This window comes from Pteronotus mesoamericanus, unplaced genomic scaffold (assembly GCF_021234165.1).
Source record: "Pteronotus mesoamericanus isolate MK-2021 breed Mesoamerican mustached bat unplaced genomic scaffold, CSHL_Meso_final scaffold_507, whole genome shotgun sequence".
NCBI classification, from domain to species: domain Eukaryota; kingdom Metazoa; phylum Chordata; class Mammalia; order Chiroptera; family Mormoopidae; genus Pteronotus; species Pteronotus mesoamericanus.
Genome location: NW_026555319.1, coordinates 4,652,074 through 4,670,768, shown reverse-complemented (window position 1 = coordinate 4,670,768; position 18,695 = coordinate 4,652,074). Strand labels below are relative to the sequence as shown.

At 50.1% G+C, this 18,695-nt stretch overlaps 2 protein-coding genes across 2 annotated transcripts in view; one reads left to right on the top strand and one right to left on the bottom strand.

Moving 5' to 3' along the window:
• Positions 1–256: 256 nt before the first annotated feature.
• On the top strand, positions 257–7,959 carry MYL2 (myosin light chain 2). The gene is made up of 7 exons (XM_054594012.1): positions 257–319; positions 1,591–1,680; positions 3,861–3,936; positions 5,228–5,332; positions 5,897–5,975; positions 6,062–6,110; positions 7,629–7,959. The coding sequence occupies exons 1-7, from the start codon at positions 317–319 to the stop codon at positions 7,725–7,727; spliced, it is 501 nt and encodes a 166-aa protein (XP_054449987.1). The 5' UTR covers positions 257–316; the 3' UTR covers positions 7,728–7,959.
• A 1,890-nt stretch (positions 7,960–9,849) lies between these two features.
• CCDC63 (coiled-coil domain containing 63) overlaps positions 9,850–18,695 on the bottom strand; it is a 28,183-nt gene continuing 19,337 nt past the window's right edge. The window contains exons 7-10 of the mRNA XM_054594011.1: positions 18,587–18,661; positions 14,760–14,952; positions 11,950–12,153; positions 9,850–9,995 (exon numbers count right to left, since the gene is read on the bottom strand). Coding sequence (XP_054449986.1) covers positions 9,850–9,995; positions 11,950–12,153; positions 14,760–14,952; positions 18,587–18,661 — 618 coding nt within the window. The remainder of the gene's footprint in view (positions 9,996–11,949; positions 12,154–14,759; positions 14,953–18,586; positions 18,662–18,695) is intronic.

The window sequence follows — 18,695 nt, the reverse complement described above, 5'->3', positions numbered from 1 at the left end:
ACGACTGACAAGCACAAGTGTGCCTGCCCGAGCGCTGCAGACAGCATCTCTCCCCATGACCCAGCCGCCTGTCTCTTTAACCTTGAATGCCTTTTTGGGTCTCAAGTGTCACCAGGTGGTGAGTGAGCTGCCCTTACTTCAGAAGAATGGCACGGGGGATGGGGGGCCCTTAGGTGGCCTCCGCCTCACCTATTACTGCCAAAAGTGGTCATGGGGTTATTTTTAAACATGGGGAGGAAGTATTTATTGTTCCGGCGGCGGAGAGCGGGCAGCCTGGGGGATTGTTCTAGGGAAGCAGCGCTAAGTCCTTTCCACCATGGTGAGTAGCGGGGGGCTCCCGGAGGTGAGTGCTGCTGGGAGGGCAAGACGGGGCTGCCACTGGCAAGCCAAGGACTACAGGGAAAGGGGAAGGCGGCTTTCGAGGACCCCAGGCCCTGGTGGAAAAAGTGCTGCTTGCTGTGTGTGCACAGAGGAACCCCAATCGATGCCCTGATAAGCCACAAATAACAGCAGCTCCCGGGGACTTGCAAAAGCAAAATAAGAGAGTCGGCTTTTTTATGGCTTGTCTTCTGACCTCTGGAGGAATCGATAACTCCCAGGGCTTGCAAAATGGGATTGAATGCTTTTAAGGATCAAATTGTAAGTCTTTTCTCTTGTTCAGGCAGCTGGGGAAAAGATTTTTGTTTTCACCTTTTGAAGTTGCAAAATTAAAACCTGTCTCTGTGTGTTGTTTGGTTAGGTGTCCCCCTCCCGAAGCAGGAAGCCCCCAGATGAGGGGCAGCATCAGGGAGGGATTGGGGCACAGACTCCAGAGCCAGACTGCCCAAGTTCAACTCCAGCTCTGCTTTTTTGTGACTGTGTGACCTTGGGCAAGTGACCCAACGTCTCTGAGCCTCAGCTGCCTCCCCAGTAAAATGGTGCAGGAACAATAGCATCTACTTGGCAGAGCAATTGTGAGGATTAAATGAAATAATGTGTGGACAGTGTTTAAGCATTTGCTGTAACTATTTAAAGTCAGAGAGAAGAGTGTGGGGGGAAATGTTAACTCACTCTTCTCTGCAGTTTGCATGGTACAAGGCCAGAACATTTAGAGATTTTGCTGCCATTTGGATCAAGGGAAAATTGTGTGTGGGGTGGGGAAGCTGTTGGGTTTTAACACCCTGAAAAAGTGTCATTTCATCTCGGCATTCCTCATGGTTTAGTGAGCCTGACTTTTTCCCCCCTCCAATCAATTCTCCTTCTGTGCATTACTGAACTTTTTGTGAAATGCATCAGAACAAAAGTGGCTGGACCCATCCAGGGCTGATCTGAAAGTATGGCCTCGATCCTCGGAGACACACCTCCACTCCTCCGAGTTTTTAGGAGCTGCTGCAAGATCCACCATCTCTCGTGATCCACCAGAACCAGGGGCCTTCGAGAAATGTCACTTTGTGTCTTTGTATCCCACCAGGGTCACCGTTTTGAGAAGAGTGTGAACGCCATACCCCCGTTTCACAGATGAGCAGCAGAGGTTCACCCAGAGATTGGGCCTGACCCGGTTTTCTCATTTCCAGCTTCTGACTCTTTGAATCGATGCTTTTTCTCCCGTAGGCACCCAAGAAAGCCAAGAAGAGAATAGAGGGCGCCAATTCCAACGTGTTCTCCATGTTTGAGCAGACCCAGATTCAGGAATTTAAGGAGGTGGGTGCAGCTGCGGAACCATGGGCCTGGGGACAGACCACCTTCCCCATTAGGGAGCGCCTTCCCCTCCTTCCACGTTCCCTGCAGGGACCTCCTGCTCAGAAGTCTTTATCCTCCAAACAGCCCCAGATTCAGTCTGCATGTGCCTGTGCCCCACTTCAAAAAATTGTTTTTAATAACTTTTGCTAGTCATCAAAGCCATTTTTTGTTGAAAATGTAGAAAACATTTTCAGAAAAGCATAAAAAAAATACAAATGACCTGTAATTCTACTACCCAGAGGTAAAGCATCAGTTAAGATTTTGGTATATACCCTTCAAGTCAATCTGTTATATATATATATATATTTCTTAAACAAAATTACAACCTTCTGCACGTGCTGATTAGTGTGTGATAATTTTTCTTTGAGCGATTCAGTATCAATATTATCTATCATTTATTCCAATGGTGGGATGTAACATGTGTTTAGAATGTTTTATTTTTATAACTAACTCTGGTTATTTCTTTGGAGTAAAATCCTAAAAGCAGAATTGCTGGGTCAAGGGATTTAACAAAAAAAAAAAAAAAAAGGAACTAAAAACAATTAGAATCACTGGTCCAAAATGTTCTCCAGAAATGAGGTGCTAATTCCTAAGCCTACTGGCTCCAAGAGGAGAAAATGCTTCCCTCCCATATTTCTGTCAACATTGGGCATTAATAGTTGAAAATATTATTTCTGCCAATCTGAGAGATGAAGAGCAGTATCTCTTGGATTTCAGATTTTATACTCCTTGATTGTTAAAAACCAGCAGGGCCTGAAACCCTATCACATTCTCCTGGACTATGCCTTTTTAAGCAAACTAGGTACCAGTTAGGCAAAAGTATGCCACCTCCTGAAGGTTTTGAAGGACCGGCAATTAATTCTCTTTCCAGCAGTCGTGACTGGCTCACACTGAGTCAGCCACACTCCTCCCTGGCCCTTCAGGGGAAAGTGTGCTAAGCTACCCTAGACGCCAGTGTGTTTGACAGCAAGGGGGAAACCACTGGGACGTCCACATGGGATGCGCACACTTGTGCCATCTGTCCCCACTTACGTTCAGATCACAGGAATGTCATGTTCCAAAGGCCACCAGGGAAAGAGGAATTCCTGGGATGAAATGTCATATCTGAACTTGAAACAGCCACCTCCTCCCTCACCCCCCCCCAGTCTCTGGGATGAGACCAGCTGCTGGGGGCGTGAGCAGGGGCTGCAAATACTTGAACAATCAGCTGCAGCAGAGAACTCGGAAAACACAGAGATGGCACGACATTCGTAAAATGCCTGGGCGTTCACAGCGCACTTAGTGTTTGCCCACCTGCCAGCTGCGGGAGGTCACGAGCCCCCTCTGGCAGATGACGTGCACTGGCGAGTCAGAGGCAGACATGAGACCCTGGTTTTTAACTTTTTCTTTTCAACAACAGCTTTGTAGAAATATAATTCGCATACCACAAAGTTGCCTTTTTTAAGTGAGTGTACAATTCAGTGGCTATTTAGTATAGTCACAGAGCTTTGCGACCGTTATGCCCTGTCTAATTTCAGAACGTTTTCATCGCCCTCAAGAGCAACCTCGTGCCCTTTAGCAGTCATTCTCCACTTCCCTCCTCCCCCTGCCCCTGGGGACCACTGATTTATTTTCTGTCCCCATAGGTTTGCCTGTTCCAGACAATCCATAGAAATCGAATCACTCAATATGTGGCCTTTTGTGCCTGGCTTCTTCCCCTTAGCATCATGTTTCAAGGCTCACCGACGTGGTAGTGTATGTCATTATTTCGCTCCTTTTCCTGGCTGAATAGCACCCCTTTATAGAAAGGGACCACGTTTTGTTTATCCATCCCTCCACTGATGGACACGTGGGCTGTTGCAGTTTCAGGCTTTAATGAATTACGCTGCTTTGGACATTCATGTTCAGGTTTTTGTGTGGACACAAGTTTTAATTCTCTTGACCAGAAACCCAGCAAATGAATAGCTGGATCACATGGTAGCTCTATGCCTAACATTTTGAGGCATGGCTGGCCTGCTTTAAACCTTTGGCTCTGGGTCTAATGCCCTTCAGCGTTCCTTGAAAATCCCAGAATCTCACTTCCCCTCCCCCGCGGCCCAGCCTCTGGGGCTCCTCCCCACAATTTCTCCTCCACTGACCGGCCAACCGCCTCCCTTTCACAGGCCTTCACCATCATGGACCAGAACAGGGATGGCTTCATCGACAAGAACGACCTGAGGGACACCTTTGCTGCTCTCGGTACGTTGCCCCCTCAAGGGCCGGGAGATGGGACCATCACTAAGGGGAAGAGCCTGTCATTTTCCCAAGAAACAGGTCAAACACAATTGGCATCTAAGACAAATTTCAGAGGAGAGGAAAGGAGGGTTTTACTCTGTGAGTGTCTTCACATTTTTTTAATAACTTTTTTCTGTGCGATTTGAGTGCAATGCTTGTTCACAATAGAAAACTTGGAAAATTGAGAAAAGTATAAAGGAGAAAATGACATTACCCATTAGTCCACTCCCCCACATTTCAGCCTCTAAGTCTTTTCTTGGTGTATGGAGGAGGGGAGTTAATAATTGGAATCAGTCTATTTTTGGTGCCTCTTTTTTAAAGATTTTTTAAATCAAATTGGCTAAGAGATTTTGAGAGAAGGGAAGAGAGAAAGAAAGAGAGGGAGAGCAACACTGATGTGAGAGAGAAACATGTATTGGTTGCCTCTTATACGTGCTACGACTAGGTCCTGAACCTGCAACCCAGGCATGTGCCCTGACCGGGAATCGAACCTGCAACCTTTCGGTTTCTGGATGATGCCCAACCCACTGAGCCACACCACTCAGAGCTGGAATCATTTTATTTTGAATTCAGCCTTTTAAAAGTTTGCTTCTCAGCAGTGTGAGCCTAAGTACATGGAGCTGTTTCATAATATCCGTGTCCAACCTGCCACCGCTCACCCCCCACCCCTAGTCCCAGAACTCAGGGCCACCATGGACAGTGGCCCAGGTTGCACACTGCACAGTCCTACAGAGCAGCCACTGCAGGTTTTTATATTTAAAACATAAATGAGCTTAAGAAGGAGGATCTTTTTCTAATTTGCACAAAGGTACCACATGGGCCTGTGGTGAGGGCGGGAGCAGGCAGGTGTGCCAGCCGCCATGGCTGCATGGGTTACGGCAGGTAGAGCCTGAACAAGGTCCCTCCAGGGATTCTGACCTGCCTCTCCCACCTCCAGCTGAGAAGAGCTCATTTATAAGATGACCATTTCCTGTTTGAGTAAAATATTAACATATCTCTGTAAAATGTTCCAGGTTCTAAAGACACTATTTTAAAACTAGCCCCTCCTACGTCAGAGTTTGGGTTGCTTCCAGTTGTCTATTATAAATAACACTGTCAGGAACATCTTCTCACTTGAATCTTTGGCCTGCCCACCCTGTCTCTGATTATTCTTAGACTAGGTGCCCTGAAGTGGAATCACAAGGGCAAACGCCAGTGTCCTAATAGCTGTTTCTGTCCCCCCTCGGGGGCCCTGAGTGTGTGCTTCCTGTCCTAGGGCGTATGAACGTGCAAAATGATGAAATCGATGACATGATAAAGGAAGCGCCAGGTCCCATTAACTTTACGGTGTTCCTAACAATGTTTGGGGAGAAACTCAAGGGTAAGTTTGTGTGCACCTGTGTGTACCTCTGTGTGTGCCTGTCTGGCCATCTTTGTGTGTCTTCATCCTTGGGTGTGCATTAAAGCACTAGGAGACTAGACAGGGGTCACCAGAAGAGGGAGGCAGGCTTACAGGGCGGGGGGGAGGAAAAAAAAAACCCACCCAGCAGCTAACATTGCTCCGAGGCCTACCCTGAGCCAGACCTCGCGCTAAGCACTTTGTAGGCGTTACCCCATTTAATAGCACCTAGGAGGTAGGTTCCATCCTCCTCCTTAGTCTACAGATGGGGAACTGAGGCTCAGAAAGTCACATAGCTAACAAATGCTGGAGTCAGGATTCCAGTCCCAGTCCTGTAAATCTAGATCCACATTTGAACTTGGGTTTCGCTCAAAAATAATCAGATTCTCAGCCCACTCTTTTAAAATATCAAGGCTCAGTGCTCAGAGGAAGGCAGGGTCTCAGCAATATGGACTGGCTCTGGCCCCTGAGCTTGTGGGGCTGGGGCCCCGCCCCCTGGGGTGCAGCAGGTTCCCAGGCATGTTTCAGCTCTGACTTCTGTTTCAGGGGCCGACCCCGAGGAGACCATTCTCAACGCCTTCAAAGTGTTTGACCCCGAAGGCAAAGGGGTGCTCAAGGCTGATTAGTGAGTAGGGTCCGTGGGGGAGGGCGTGGGACCCCCTGCTTCCCCCTACAATCCTGGCGCCAACACCTGCTTTTCTCTCTCTGCAGCGTTAAGGAGATGCTGACCACGCAGGCGGAGAGATTTTCCAAGGAAGAGGTAACAGGGCCCTCTGGGCATGCTCTGCACCCCAGCTCCCTTCTGGGGACCCATCATCCTCTTTTCTAAAGCACTCCTGACCCCATGCTGGGAGAGAACCGCTATTGTTTATGGGACCCCTATCACATTTCATTTGCTCGGTCACCCCATGAGGTCAGAATGAGTGTGACTGTCATTTTATAGATGGAAAAACTGAGGCCCAGGGAAGGCAAGGCACCTGCCTGAAAGGACCACATGGGTGGCAACTGCCGGTCTGTATGACTCCAGCCTGCCTTCCGCCCAGTGCAGGGAGCCTGGTTCGAGCATCTGCGGGAGGACGGGCGGCGTGCAGGGCGCCAGGTGCTGTCACCCAGGCCGTGCCCTGCACAACCCTCCGGGATGCTGTTCTTGCAGTGTGCATCATAGGGCATGTGTGTGCTGCAGTAGTTTTGCAGCAGATGGCAGTAAAGCATATTGTTATAATTTTTTTTTTATCAGAGTATGTGAGTTTTCTGGCAGGTGGCAGTCATGTGCCCTGAAGAAGGGATACTTGATAACTCACCCAAAGTCCTAGATGAACAAGCAACAGTCCTGTCATTATTAATGTACCTAAGTAAGGAGTCTGTTTCAAATGGTCCCTTCTCAGGCCTGATTCCTTCAAGTTCCATATTTCACTAAAAATTTTATTTAGATTTCCCTCCAAAGCTTAAGCAGTTGAAAGAACCTGCCTTCACCTCCCACCAGCTTTGGACGTTGGACCAGCTCGTTAGCCTCACTGGGCCTCAGTTTCCTCATCTGTAAAGTAAAGACAGTAACAGAACCCACCTCGTTGTACACTGTGAGGGTTAAACAAGTTAATATGTGTAACGTGCTGACCTGTGATAAGGGCAATATTACACGTGTTAGCTATTAATAGTCTGAATGCTTTTTTTAAAAAGTAACCAGTCATTTTTTAAATGTGGAAATCACATGTTTTTTAAAAAAATCTAGATTTCTAGAATCAGATTCCCTCAGAGTCTGTCCTCCTTGCCCACGTGGCCACATTCAGCTGGCCCTCAGCCATTGCCACTTGTGTAAGCGGCCTGTGTGTCCTCATTTAGCCACGGTCCCCACCAGGCCCACCTTACTCCCTCACAACCTATTTTATCCATCACAGCTTGGGTTCTCCTGCCAGGTGGCCCTTGGGGTCAGTCAGCCTCTGGGAAGGACAAGGAAGCAGGAGGGCTCTGGGGCGATGCTGAGCTGAGATTCAGGCCCAAAGAATGTCCTGGCCATCACTCCCTGGGGTAGAACAGCTGTTTGGAGGAGTCCCAAGCTGAGCCCCACACTGCCCTGGGCTTCCCCAGGGAGGGCGTGACCTTGGCCCTGCTGCTTTCTGCTGCAGCTGGGTGACAAGGACTTCCTTAGGAGGGGGGGATCAGGTAGCGCATCTCCACGTCTACCACCCTTCACCTCCCTGACGCAACCCCCACACCCCCATCCCATCATTCTCCACTTCCCCTCCCATCACTCTCTGCACCTCTTGCTGGTTCATTTCAGATCGACCAGATGTTTGCCGCCTTCCCGCCTGATGTGACTGGCAACTTGGACTATAAGAACCTGGTGCACATCATCACCCACGGAGAAGAAAAGGACTGAAGGGAGGCACTCACCGCTGGGCCTGGGCCTGTCCTTGTGGAGAGGGTGGTCCCTGCTCCCCTCACCCTTGGCCCAGAAAGGCCGCCATGCCTGCCCCTGGCCTGTGAGCTGTGTGGCTGCCTCAGGTAGACACCTCCATCCCCGGCTCCTCAGTGCCCCGTGACCACGTGTTCTGCGGGTGGAAATCTGGGCAGGGGCCGTCTTCAAATAAACAGGAGGCCGTGTGTCTGTCCAGTCTCTCTCTGACAGAAGTGCCTGGGAGAAGGTTGGCCTTTTGCTAGTTCCCACAAAGGCAGTGTACAGCTGATGGTGGCCCTGCTGTCATTATTACTGAGTCTTAGTGACTCTTAAGACAAATCTCTGCAGCCACTCAGGACTACTGCTCTCCAAGGCCATGTTTGATGGGATGGTCACGAGCGGAGCACAGCCCTTCCTTCCAAAGAGCCCCCGCATCTTCAGGACCCAGCTTCCTGGCGGCCTGTCCTCCAGGACACCACCGGGGTGCCCCTCCCAGGTGCACTCCACAGGCCCCTGGTGCACAGGTTTAAAAGGAAGCGGCCTCCCATGCACAATCAGAATATGGCATATTTGGCATCCCAAAAAAATTACATCCGTTCATTGTAAGATAAAGTAGAACTTGTCTGTACTTCTCTCCTGGCAAATTAGGGGAGGGGTACTGATTTCCGACCCTGTCTGAGGCCCAGGAACTAGGCCTGGGCATGAATTCACTCTTGATTTTGAGTGATCAAAGTCACTGTTAAAGCATTTGGATTTATCTGGGCTGTAAATACCCCCATTTGGGAAACAAACAGGTTCACATAACTAAGAAGCCCAAGGGCCGCAGGCAGCCCTGCGTCCAGGGGCTCAGACGGGCCGCCGGTCCTCGAGGCGGCCTCGCCACTGCTCGGCTCTCAGCGGCAGCACATGGCTCCCGTCTCTCCTCTCAGCGACCTTCCTAGAAAGAGGGCACATCTCTTTCTCCCAGCTCCCCGTCGTTCCAAGAAGAGGGCCGATGGAGCACCTAGCCAACCTCAAACAGGGGTAGTGCTTAACCGGCAGACCTGGGTCACACGATGAACCCTCGTCCTGGGGCTAAAATCAGCCCTTTCCCCCAGCCCATGGCTGTCCCCCCCACCCCCTGCCCCAAAGGCAAATCCAGGTGCCTTTCAGGAGGAAGGAAAGTGAACACCAAGACAGTCATACGTTTTCAAGACAATCCGAAAATCTCAGGACACAGCCAAAGTGAATGATGGGGTGCGAGCTAAGAGCTGAAGCTGGGGGTGGAAGTGGCAGCTGGGGTCACCCAGAAGGCATGACGGGGGCCAGGGGCTGGGGGAGCCAGAACTGGGGCGAGTCCCCCAGGCTCGAGAACAACAGCAGAGGCCCTGCAGGAGGAGCCCAGGGTCAGCTCCCCCGCGCGAATCACGACCTCGCCTGGGCTCCTGGGACCTGGGCCCCGTCAAAGCCAACAGAGAGCTGGGCAGGCAGGGACCCGGGGCCCCCCACCCTGTGCTTATCCACCATATTCCACACGCTGCAGTGACCCACCTCCCCCATGCCCAGAGCCTGCTACCAAGGGCTCCTTCCTGCAGGAGCCCAGCCAGGTCCCAGGAGACCTCGGGGGCGCCCCAACTCTGGCCATTCAAGTGCAGCATGTGTTTCAGGGCACGGCGTCCTGGGCACAGCTCTGCAGTGACATGTTCATCCACGAGACACACAGACACACATGGAGATTCAGACACAAAGGTTACATGGCTCCCAGCTCCTGCCTGTGAGTGGCTGCTGTATCCGCGTGATTCTAGGGCATGAAGGCCAATGTTTTGGCTTCCCCTGACCCCTAGGCTCCACTCGTCCCTGCTTCATCTAAGGGAGTGTGTTGAGGGGGGACCTGTGCTGGGCACTCTCAGCACAGGTTCCCAGGGGCCATGGTGACCTCACACAACTCTTGCATCCTGCGCAGGCTTTGGAATGCAACCCCTGCTGCTCCTCCGCCCTTTTCAGAGCAGGGGTGGGGGTTCCCAGCACCCTGGCCTCCTGGCAGTAAGTGGGAAGAGGCACTGGGGGGTTACAGAACAAAACATTTATTCTCTCCGGCATTGGCACAGATGTGGCCCCCTCCACATCAGACCATTAACTTCTTCTTGAGCCTCAGGTCGTCCCCCTTTTCAGGGACGCTGTCCAGCTGTGAGTCCCTGTTTCGCAACTCTTTCATGGTGTAGTTGCTGAGCACCATCTGCTGAAGGCTGCTGTGGTCCAGGGGCTGGTCCACTGCGCCAAGAAGGAGAAACCCAATGCAGCCCACTTCCTCCTCAGGGCCCGGGCCTCCTGGCTGCATCCACGGGCGCCCAGGGCAAGGATGTCCGAGCCCGGCTGGGCTCCTCCACAGTGCTGGGGGTTGGAGTGGGGCCCTTCTCAAGGCTCAGGGAGGACAGGGGCAGGCTCAGGGCGCCCAGACAACAGCTGTTTCTTCTCCCAGGTGAGTTAGGTTTAAGCTCAAGGAGACTGGCCACCATGTGCAGTTGCTCAGGATGTAGACTGCACAGCGAACCGGGTGGGGACAGATGAGTGAATGGGCCGAGATCCAGCCCCCGCTTGATTGCCAAACCAGGGCTACCCTGATGGGGCACCTTTTTCTAATTAATGTTCCCAAAAGGGCTGCGTCTTCTAATTCACACATGAGAGCCAGAGCAGCTGTTAAGCTAAGAGAGCCCAATGCTTATCAACATCCCCGTGAAGAGTGGAGAAGACATCATCTCTAAGTTCGTGACCCTGGGGTCCAGGACCCACCAACCTCCTCCTTTAGGAACTCAAAGGGCCACAGGAAGCTGCCTTAAGGACATGGACACCTGATCCAGCCTTCACTCCTGTGAAGTTTCAGGAGCCTGGACTGAACCAAAGAGGAGGCATGTGCCCACGCACACATGCGTGTTGGCGGTCCTCTCCCCATCCCTGACACTTGAAGTGCTGCTCAGAGGATAGGGGCGGCTTTTTCAAAGTCTATTACTAATGTGACACAAGGTCATTGTACAAGGAAAATGCAAACAACACAGAATTGTTTAACCTAGAAATGTAAAGTTCTCTGCAAACTACTGCCCGGAAATATCCACTGTAAGTCAGCCTATACGCCTTCTTTGTTCTCATTTGCATAATCAAGATATACCCCCTTCTCCCTCCCCCCTCCTCCTCCTGCTCTTCCTCCACCTCTTCCCCCTCCTCGTCCTTCTCTCTCTCTCTGTTACCTTACAGACCTCTCTCCCCCGTCGCACATCCCTGTGCGCTGCAGGGCTGCAGCAGCATCCCTGGCCAAGCACACCCCTGAGGAGGAAGTCATGCTTGGTTGAGCACCACTGAATATACAGATCATATACATCATGTTATATACCGTTGCATTCTGCTTAGTGGCTGCCTAGTATTACACTGTACGTACGCGTGAACCGTAACTTATTAACCCATCTCTAATGGATGGGCATTTCACTCATTTCCAGTTTGGAACGTCCTCCTACCTTCACCTCAGACCCCTGAAGACGGTTTTCCTGAGGGACCAATTCCTGCAGGTGGGATTGCAGGCTTAATGGGTGATCCATCTCTCAGGCTCCTCACGCGTGCTGCCAGGCTGCCCTCCAGCAACCGGGGGACACCGATTTTATCCCCAGCTTCAGAGACCAGGGCTGGGTCCCCCCAAGAGGGGGAGTGTCATGAGTTTCTGCCTCCAAAAGGAAGGTCAACAGGCTGGTGCCGGAAGGGCCACAGCGAAGGCTTCTGGCGTGAACCCCATCGCAGCTGCTCCAGCCATGGGGCTGGGGACCACGAATGGGACAGGGCCCAGGGAGGTCATGGGCGGAGTGAGACTCAAGAGCAGAGAGTAAGGGTGAGAGATGAGGTCCGGGAATCTTGTGAGCCCGTACCTTGCCAATTTGGAAATCTTGGGACATTTTAAGGTTCGTTTTACATGGTCAAAAAAGTAGCTGTGAATTTTTTAAAATATCCAGGATAACAAAACATTAGGATCTGTGGCTAGGCCAAAGGGCCATAGGGAGAAGCATCCCTAGAGAACCATGTCACATGGCCACAGCCAAGATGGTACCCAGTGAAAGTGGTGAGCCCACAGGGCTCATAAAAAGGGGGAGACTGAGGCTGAACACTACAGACCCTCGTGAGCAAAGGCTTCCTGGGAACCCTTAGCCCGGCGACTGGGAAGGGTCTGGGGAGAAAGGGAGCTCACCTTCGTCCAACCTGTCGCTGAAGGGGTCGGCCCCAAGCGCTGGGGGGTTGACCTTGATGGGTTCCACATTCTTCAGGAGGGCAGTGCCGCCCCAGAAAGGGTTGATGAAGGGTGCCGGTTGCTCCGCCTCCACCCCTTCCTTGTCCAGGATCCGCTTGTAGGACTCTAACAGCAGCAGGTCGTTGGTCTTCTTTTCAATGATGGCTGGGAAACACCAAGGTGAGAGAGATTACTGCCAAGATCTTGCGAGCAGTCTCGGTCTCGGGGTGGCACCCCCTTCCCGCTGCAGAGGAAGGGGAGGAGCAGGAAGGGGGGTGGGTCATGAGCTCCTCTAAGGACACCGGCTTTCTCTGGGGTTACACCATGCCTTCCTGAGGGGGCAGTACCACCCCAAAAGGATAAAATTTGGTTCTTGAGAGGCAAAAAATACACTGACTCTGTAAGGAATAAAGCACAGATATACATACAGGGTATAAACAGCTATGCCGTGTATCAACAGTATTAAATTTTATAAGGATGGGGCAATTAGAAAAAAATGTCTAAAAAGGCTCCTTAGAAAGTTGAGAAACACTGGGTTTTCAGTAAAAATTGGAAGCTGTGGGCTGCCCTGCTTTAAACTACTGATTTTTCCCCAGTGCTCACTCTATCTCAGGCGCCCATACTGCTCCTTCTGCCTAAAATGCCTTTACCTACGCCCTCCCCTGGCAATCCCTCCTGATGTTTGAAGACTTAGGTCGGGCCGTGCCGCCTGCAGGGATGTTTCCCCGACCTGCCTAGACTGGGGGAACTGTGCTCCTCGCTGTGTTACACAGTCGCATGCAGTCCCCAGAGTCTGTCTGTCTGTCTTCCTTTCATTCATTCATTCATTCATTCATTCCACAGATAAATTATTGGATGCTTATCATGCCAGGCACTGTGCTAGAGACTGGGGATGCATGGGAGAAAAAAATCCAATAGCAAACCGGCAGCCCCTGCCCTGATAAAGATCATAGGCTTCAGTGTTTATGGGGAAATGGAGAAAAGGACAAGTTCAACAAATAAATACATGTACCCCTCACTACCCAGATGCTCATTATCTGAATTCAGTTAATGACTGGATTTGGCTAATTTAAGAAAAATAAACCTCACAGTACCTGTATTGCTGTTGTTCTCACTGTAAATCAGGGATCAAAAATTTGCATCTGGAACTGGGTGTCAGATCTCAAGAACCTCATAGATTCAGACAGTGCAAACCACCTAGAGACAAACTGGGTGAATGTTCACTAATAGGCCTGCCACGAGAGGAAATCACAGTGCAGGGCAGGGGGAAACCAGCTTCAGGTGGGGCCGTGGGAGGAGCCCTTGCTGGAGAGAGGACATTTGAGCTGAGATCTGAGGGTGAGGAGGAACCGAGCCCAAGACAGCTATTCCAGGAACAGCCTGTGCAAAGGCCCAGAGGCAGGAGTGAGCTGGGGAAAGGGCTGGAAGTATAGAGAGGAGAACGGTGTGACTGGAGGTGGTGAGCAAGGAGGGAGAGCAGGACAAGAGATGAGAAATGTAAGTTGGGTCCAAGTTCTGAAGAACCAGATAGGCTGTGGGCAGGGAAGAGTTAACACAGGTGTCCTGGCCACTCTCCTTTCAGAGGCCCTTAACTGGCATGGGGGAACTTGGATGTCAGGAAGGTACCTGTCACCATTAGCCAATAATGGCTCACTCTGCCTAAATTATGTGCACAAAAAAGATGTGGTGCTTTATGCTAAATGCCTGCTTCCCTTCCTGGGGGTCTGGATTTGGGTGTGTACTAGTCGCTAATGAGCTTTCCTGGTTGACAACATTTCACATGTTTTGTCACAAGACATTGCTGGAGGCCTGTGTCCTGTGTGACCCTCCTGGGAAAGGACCCTTGGAGGCTTGTTCCTTGTTTCTTCCAGAGCTCACCCCAGGCGCCTTTCCTTTTGCTGACTTTGCTTTGAATCCTTCTACTGTAATAAATCATAGCCATGAGTACGACAATATGCTAAGTCTGCGGGTCCTGCTTGCACTCACCGAACCTGGCAGGAGGGGTCCATCTTAGGAAACTCCCACACACCAATTGTATTATTAAGAACCTTAGGTTTTATTTTAAGAGCGGGGGAAGCCATTCATCCCAAATCGTCATGATCTGTGTAGGCTCATCCCTCCCTCTCTGTGCTGAGCTCAAGGCCTATGACTAGAAATGTGTGTTCTAGTTAATAGCCGTTGGCTACATGCCAGGCACTGCTCTGAGAGCTTGTACTTCCTCCTGTCCAATCTGTAAGCTTTTCATTTCTTTTTCTTGTCTTGTTGCATTGGTTAGGACAACCAAGACAACATCTAATTGGAGTGATAAGAGAGCAGACATCCTTGCCTTATTTCTGATCTTAGAACAAAAATATTTAGTTTTTTACCATTAAGTATGAGGTTTTACTGGTAGGTGTTTTTATTGTGAGTGAATGTTGAATTCTGTCAAATACTTTTGTTGTAATGATCATATAGTTTTTCTCTAAGAACTATTAATTTATTTGGTCCTCCCAAAACCCTTACAAGGTAGGTATTGGGTTTACCTCTTATATCTTTTCTTTCTTTTTTTTTTTTTAATGGAAAAAACTAAAGCACAGAGAGGTTGCGAAAGTCGCCCAAAGTCACACAGCTTGTAAGTGCAGAACCAGGATTTGAACCCAAGCAGTCTGGCATCACTGCCCACATGCTTCACCACCAGACTCACTACCACCAAAAGAACAAGTCCTTGTGCCTGGGTACTGAAAGCTCTGGAAAGGGTTCCTAAGAATTCAAGAGGCCCCAGCTGGACTCACCCAAGTACTGAGACAGGTTGGTATTGGTGATTTCCCCTGTCTCCCCTAACTGCACCAGGATCTTGGTGGCATCACAATTTATCTTCTTAAAAAGATTCTCCACTGAGCTCTTGAGGGTCTCCAAGGTCTTGCTGACCTCCTTGTAGCTGTTCTCGTACATATCCGCCTCCTCGCTGGTCTTCTTCAGTTTCTCCTGGTGGCAGACCCCAATTCCCACCCCTGGTCAGCCAGGCTGCCACCCTGGGGTCAGCCCGCCCCTTCGGTGGGGATGAGGGTTCAGGACCCTCCAGGGCTGGGGTCTCCAAACTGCGGGTTTTCAAACCTCAAAGGGGGCGGGAAATCAATTTAATGAGCCTCAATCAGCATTTTTAAAAAAGGAATTAAATAGAACAGAAGATAAAGGAAGAAAAAAATACTAGTATGCACTGCAGGTAATAAGGGTAAGTATTGTTTAAGGTAGGTTTTTCTTACTTACATATATGTATGTATGTTTACATGTGTACTGGATTCATTTTTTTAATTAAAAGCTGGTGACTCATTTTTTAAAAATTGTGGCCCACAGGAAAAAATACATATTACATTTACAGCCTAATACCTACCTACCTACATACATACATGTATGTGTTTATATATTATCTAATCAAATGAATTTAAAGTTTCACAAGTCAATATTCCTGTTATATGTTCTAATATTTCCTATTCTGTTCTGTTCCAGTCTCTTGTTATTTTTAAATGCCAATTGCAATCCAACAAACCGACTTCAGCACTCTCAGCTTAAAACACATTGCTCTGGCCCAGGGGTTCTCAATGTGGTGTCCCAGGACCAGCAGCGCCAGCTTGAATGGGGAACGTGTTAGAAATGCAAGTTATGGGCTGCAGCCCAGGCAGAATGAACCAAAGGCTCTAGGGCTGGGCCCAGCAACCTGTGTTTTAATGACCGCCCCCCCCCCCCGCCCCGCCGCCGAGCTGGTTCTAACACACAATGAGGTTTAAGAACCTCTGTGAGTCCACTGGATTGCAATCTCGGCTTCAAGTTAATAATATCCCCCAGGAGCTTTAAAATGGTTGCTGCCCAGACCTCAGAATCGGAGATTCGGAGCCGCTGGTCTCGGCTGCAGCCTGGGCAACGGGGACGGTAAAGCCCCCGTGGTGCTCTGACTCGCCGCCTGGCTGAGGGTCGCTGTTCTAGGGTGAGAGCCCCGATGCCTCCTGCGGCTCCTCTCGAGCCCTCCCCTTGCTAAGGTGAGCCGGGCCCTGCAAGGACTGACCCTGTTCCCCAGGGCTCTGTCTCAGATCATGATTCCAAGGGGTCAGGCCAGTCCACACACCCATTTTCCAGGTGAAGAAACTGAGGCTCTGAGGCAAACAGCCAGGATTCAATTGTCTCTCAACCACTACACCAGGTAGCTTCCTGTCCCAGATGCATTTTCCTCATAGGAAAGCAAGAGCTGCCTTCTCATTCTAAAGGTGCATCAGAAGTTCATATGATTAAAATTAAAAAAAAAAAAAAAGCCTGATGTGATGATGATAACATGGGTCCAACACCTAAGATGTTCCAGGCATTTTATATGCATCATCTCATGTCATCCTCACAACTGCCCCAGTTTTCAGATGAGGAATTTTGAGGTCAAAGAAAAAAAAGTGAACTTGTTTTTAGCTTCCCTGTATCAAGTTGTCTAGCTACCTGACCTTCAGCTCAACTCTTTACTTGGACAAAGCGAAAGGAACAATCCTGTGAAATGAGAACAATTATTATCCCCATTTTACAGGTGAGAAAACTGAGGCTCAGAGAGGTTGAATTACTTTCTCCAAGTCACACAGCTAGGAAGTGACTGTTCTGAGAGTCATACCCAAGCATTTGTTCCCAGGGCCTGGCTGCTTAGCTCCTGTGCAAAACCCTCCCATTTAGAAACTGGCCCCACCACTTCTCCCAGAGGGGCAGCAGATGATGAAATGGAAGGTCTGTGGAAAGGGCCCCAGAAAAGAGCAGATGGAAGTGATCTTTAGCAGGAGCTAAGAAAGCATCCTGTGAGCCTTTGGTTATTAAGACAGATTCTTCTGCATAGAGTATTTGCCTTTGAAAAGGTCTCCAGGAGTTCCACCAAATCCAAAGGAAGGAAGAGCTGGTAGTGGGAGAGATGCTTGGGGTTGCCTGGTCAGCCTTCCCGACGCAGCCTCCTTTAAATAAAGTCCCGAGATGCAGAGCAGCACTAGCCCCAGCCCCAGGGAAGCACATGGACACTGAGCAACCGTAAGCTGAGGACGTGGGGCCGCAGGCCTGTGCCCAGTTTAGGGAGTGTCTCCTTGAGCTTGGGCCCTGCCTGGAAATCTTAATTCCTCACACCTGGACTCCTGGGGGAGGCCTCTCTGAGAGGCAGCAGCTCAATGGGCGGCATGTGCTTTGCTGCCCTCCAGTGGCCCACCAGAGAATGGCACCGCCAAGGCTGTCTATCAGGTGCATGCCAACAACAGAAAGAAATCCCAGAGAAGGGAAGGGAACGGACCTAGGAACACAGTTCCTGGGCCAGGAACTATTAAATTAAAACAGGGCTTTGCAGTCAACTCTCTGAATTCACATCTTTGGCGGGTGTTGGCTATCCATTCTCCTTTATACCTGGATAACAAAACCCTGATTGTATTTAGGGTGGCAACGTGCCCAGCTAGAAGTTATGATTCCAACTTTCCTTGGTAGTAGGGATAGCCAGTGCGGCGTAAACACAGAAGTCACTGGCTGGGATTTCAGGGGAAGAACCTTTAAGCTGGCTGACTCACCAACAAGGTCTTTTTTATTTTTCCCTCCCTGACTTTCTTCCTGTCTGGAATGTGTATGTTATGGCTGGACCATCAGCAGCCATACTACAACTATGAGGCATCCCTGGGAATGTAAGCCACACACTAAGGACGGCAAAACAGAAAAGGGGAGCCTGGGTCACTCATGATGTCATGACCAGCCCTGAAGTGCCATCTTTAGACTTATTTCTTAACAAAGTAAATAAACTTCTTTTAAGATTTTGTTTATTTACTTTTAGAGAGAGGGGAAAAGAGGGAGACAGGGAGAGAAACATCAACGTGCAAGAGATACATGGACCAGTTGCTCTTGTACCCCCAACTGGGGACCTGGTCCACAACCCAGGCATGTGCCTGGACCAGGAATCAAACCAGTGACCTTTCAATTTGCAGGCCAGTGCTCAATCCACAGAGCCACACAAGCCAAGGCTAAACTTCTATCTTGACTAGGCCACTGTGATTTTGAGTCTCTGTTATTAGCAGTTGAATGCAATGCAAAGCTCATACAGTATCCCAGCTTCACGGTGTTGGTCAAGCAACTTTGCCTCTCTGAACCTCAGTCTCCTCACTGTAAAATGGAGAGATCGTAGCATGTACCTCCTAGGGCTGCTCTGAGGATTAAAAGAGATAGTGCAATCAAAGCACTTAGCCTAGTAGCACTATGCAGTGGCTGCTCAAGAAATGCCTGCAATGACGATTACTGACTGAGAACAGGCCACGGCCAGGACAAGGGGGAGAAGGGAGAAAAGCCCAAGGCCAAGATCTGCCTGGAATTTGCCAGCCTGGGATGAGTTTACAGGGGCATGACCCAGGGCTGAGCTCTTTGCAGTCTTTAAAATGGACAAAGAGGCCCTTGGGACAAAATTCTGCAGCAGTACCTGCGGCAAAGGCTGCCTGTGACAAAGGGTCTAAACATGTCAAGTCACGACTCAGGCCAACAGATAGTCACAGGGCACCCCGTAACTCCAACTGACAGGCTGCCTGACAGACAGACAGGCAGACAATGGAAAATCCTGCATCCCTCCCCGTCCTGGTCTTACCTCCAGCTGTCTCAGGACAGAGCTGTTCTCATCCTGGGACGCTTTCTGCTGGGATTGCAAGAAGAGGATCTCATTCTGCTCGGGAGAAAACCAGACAGTGAGGAAAAGT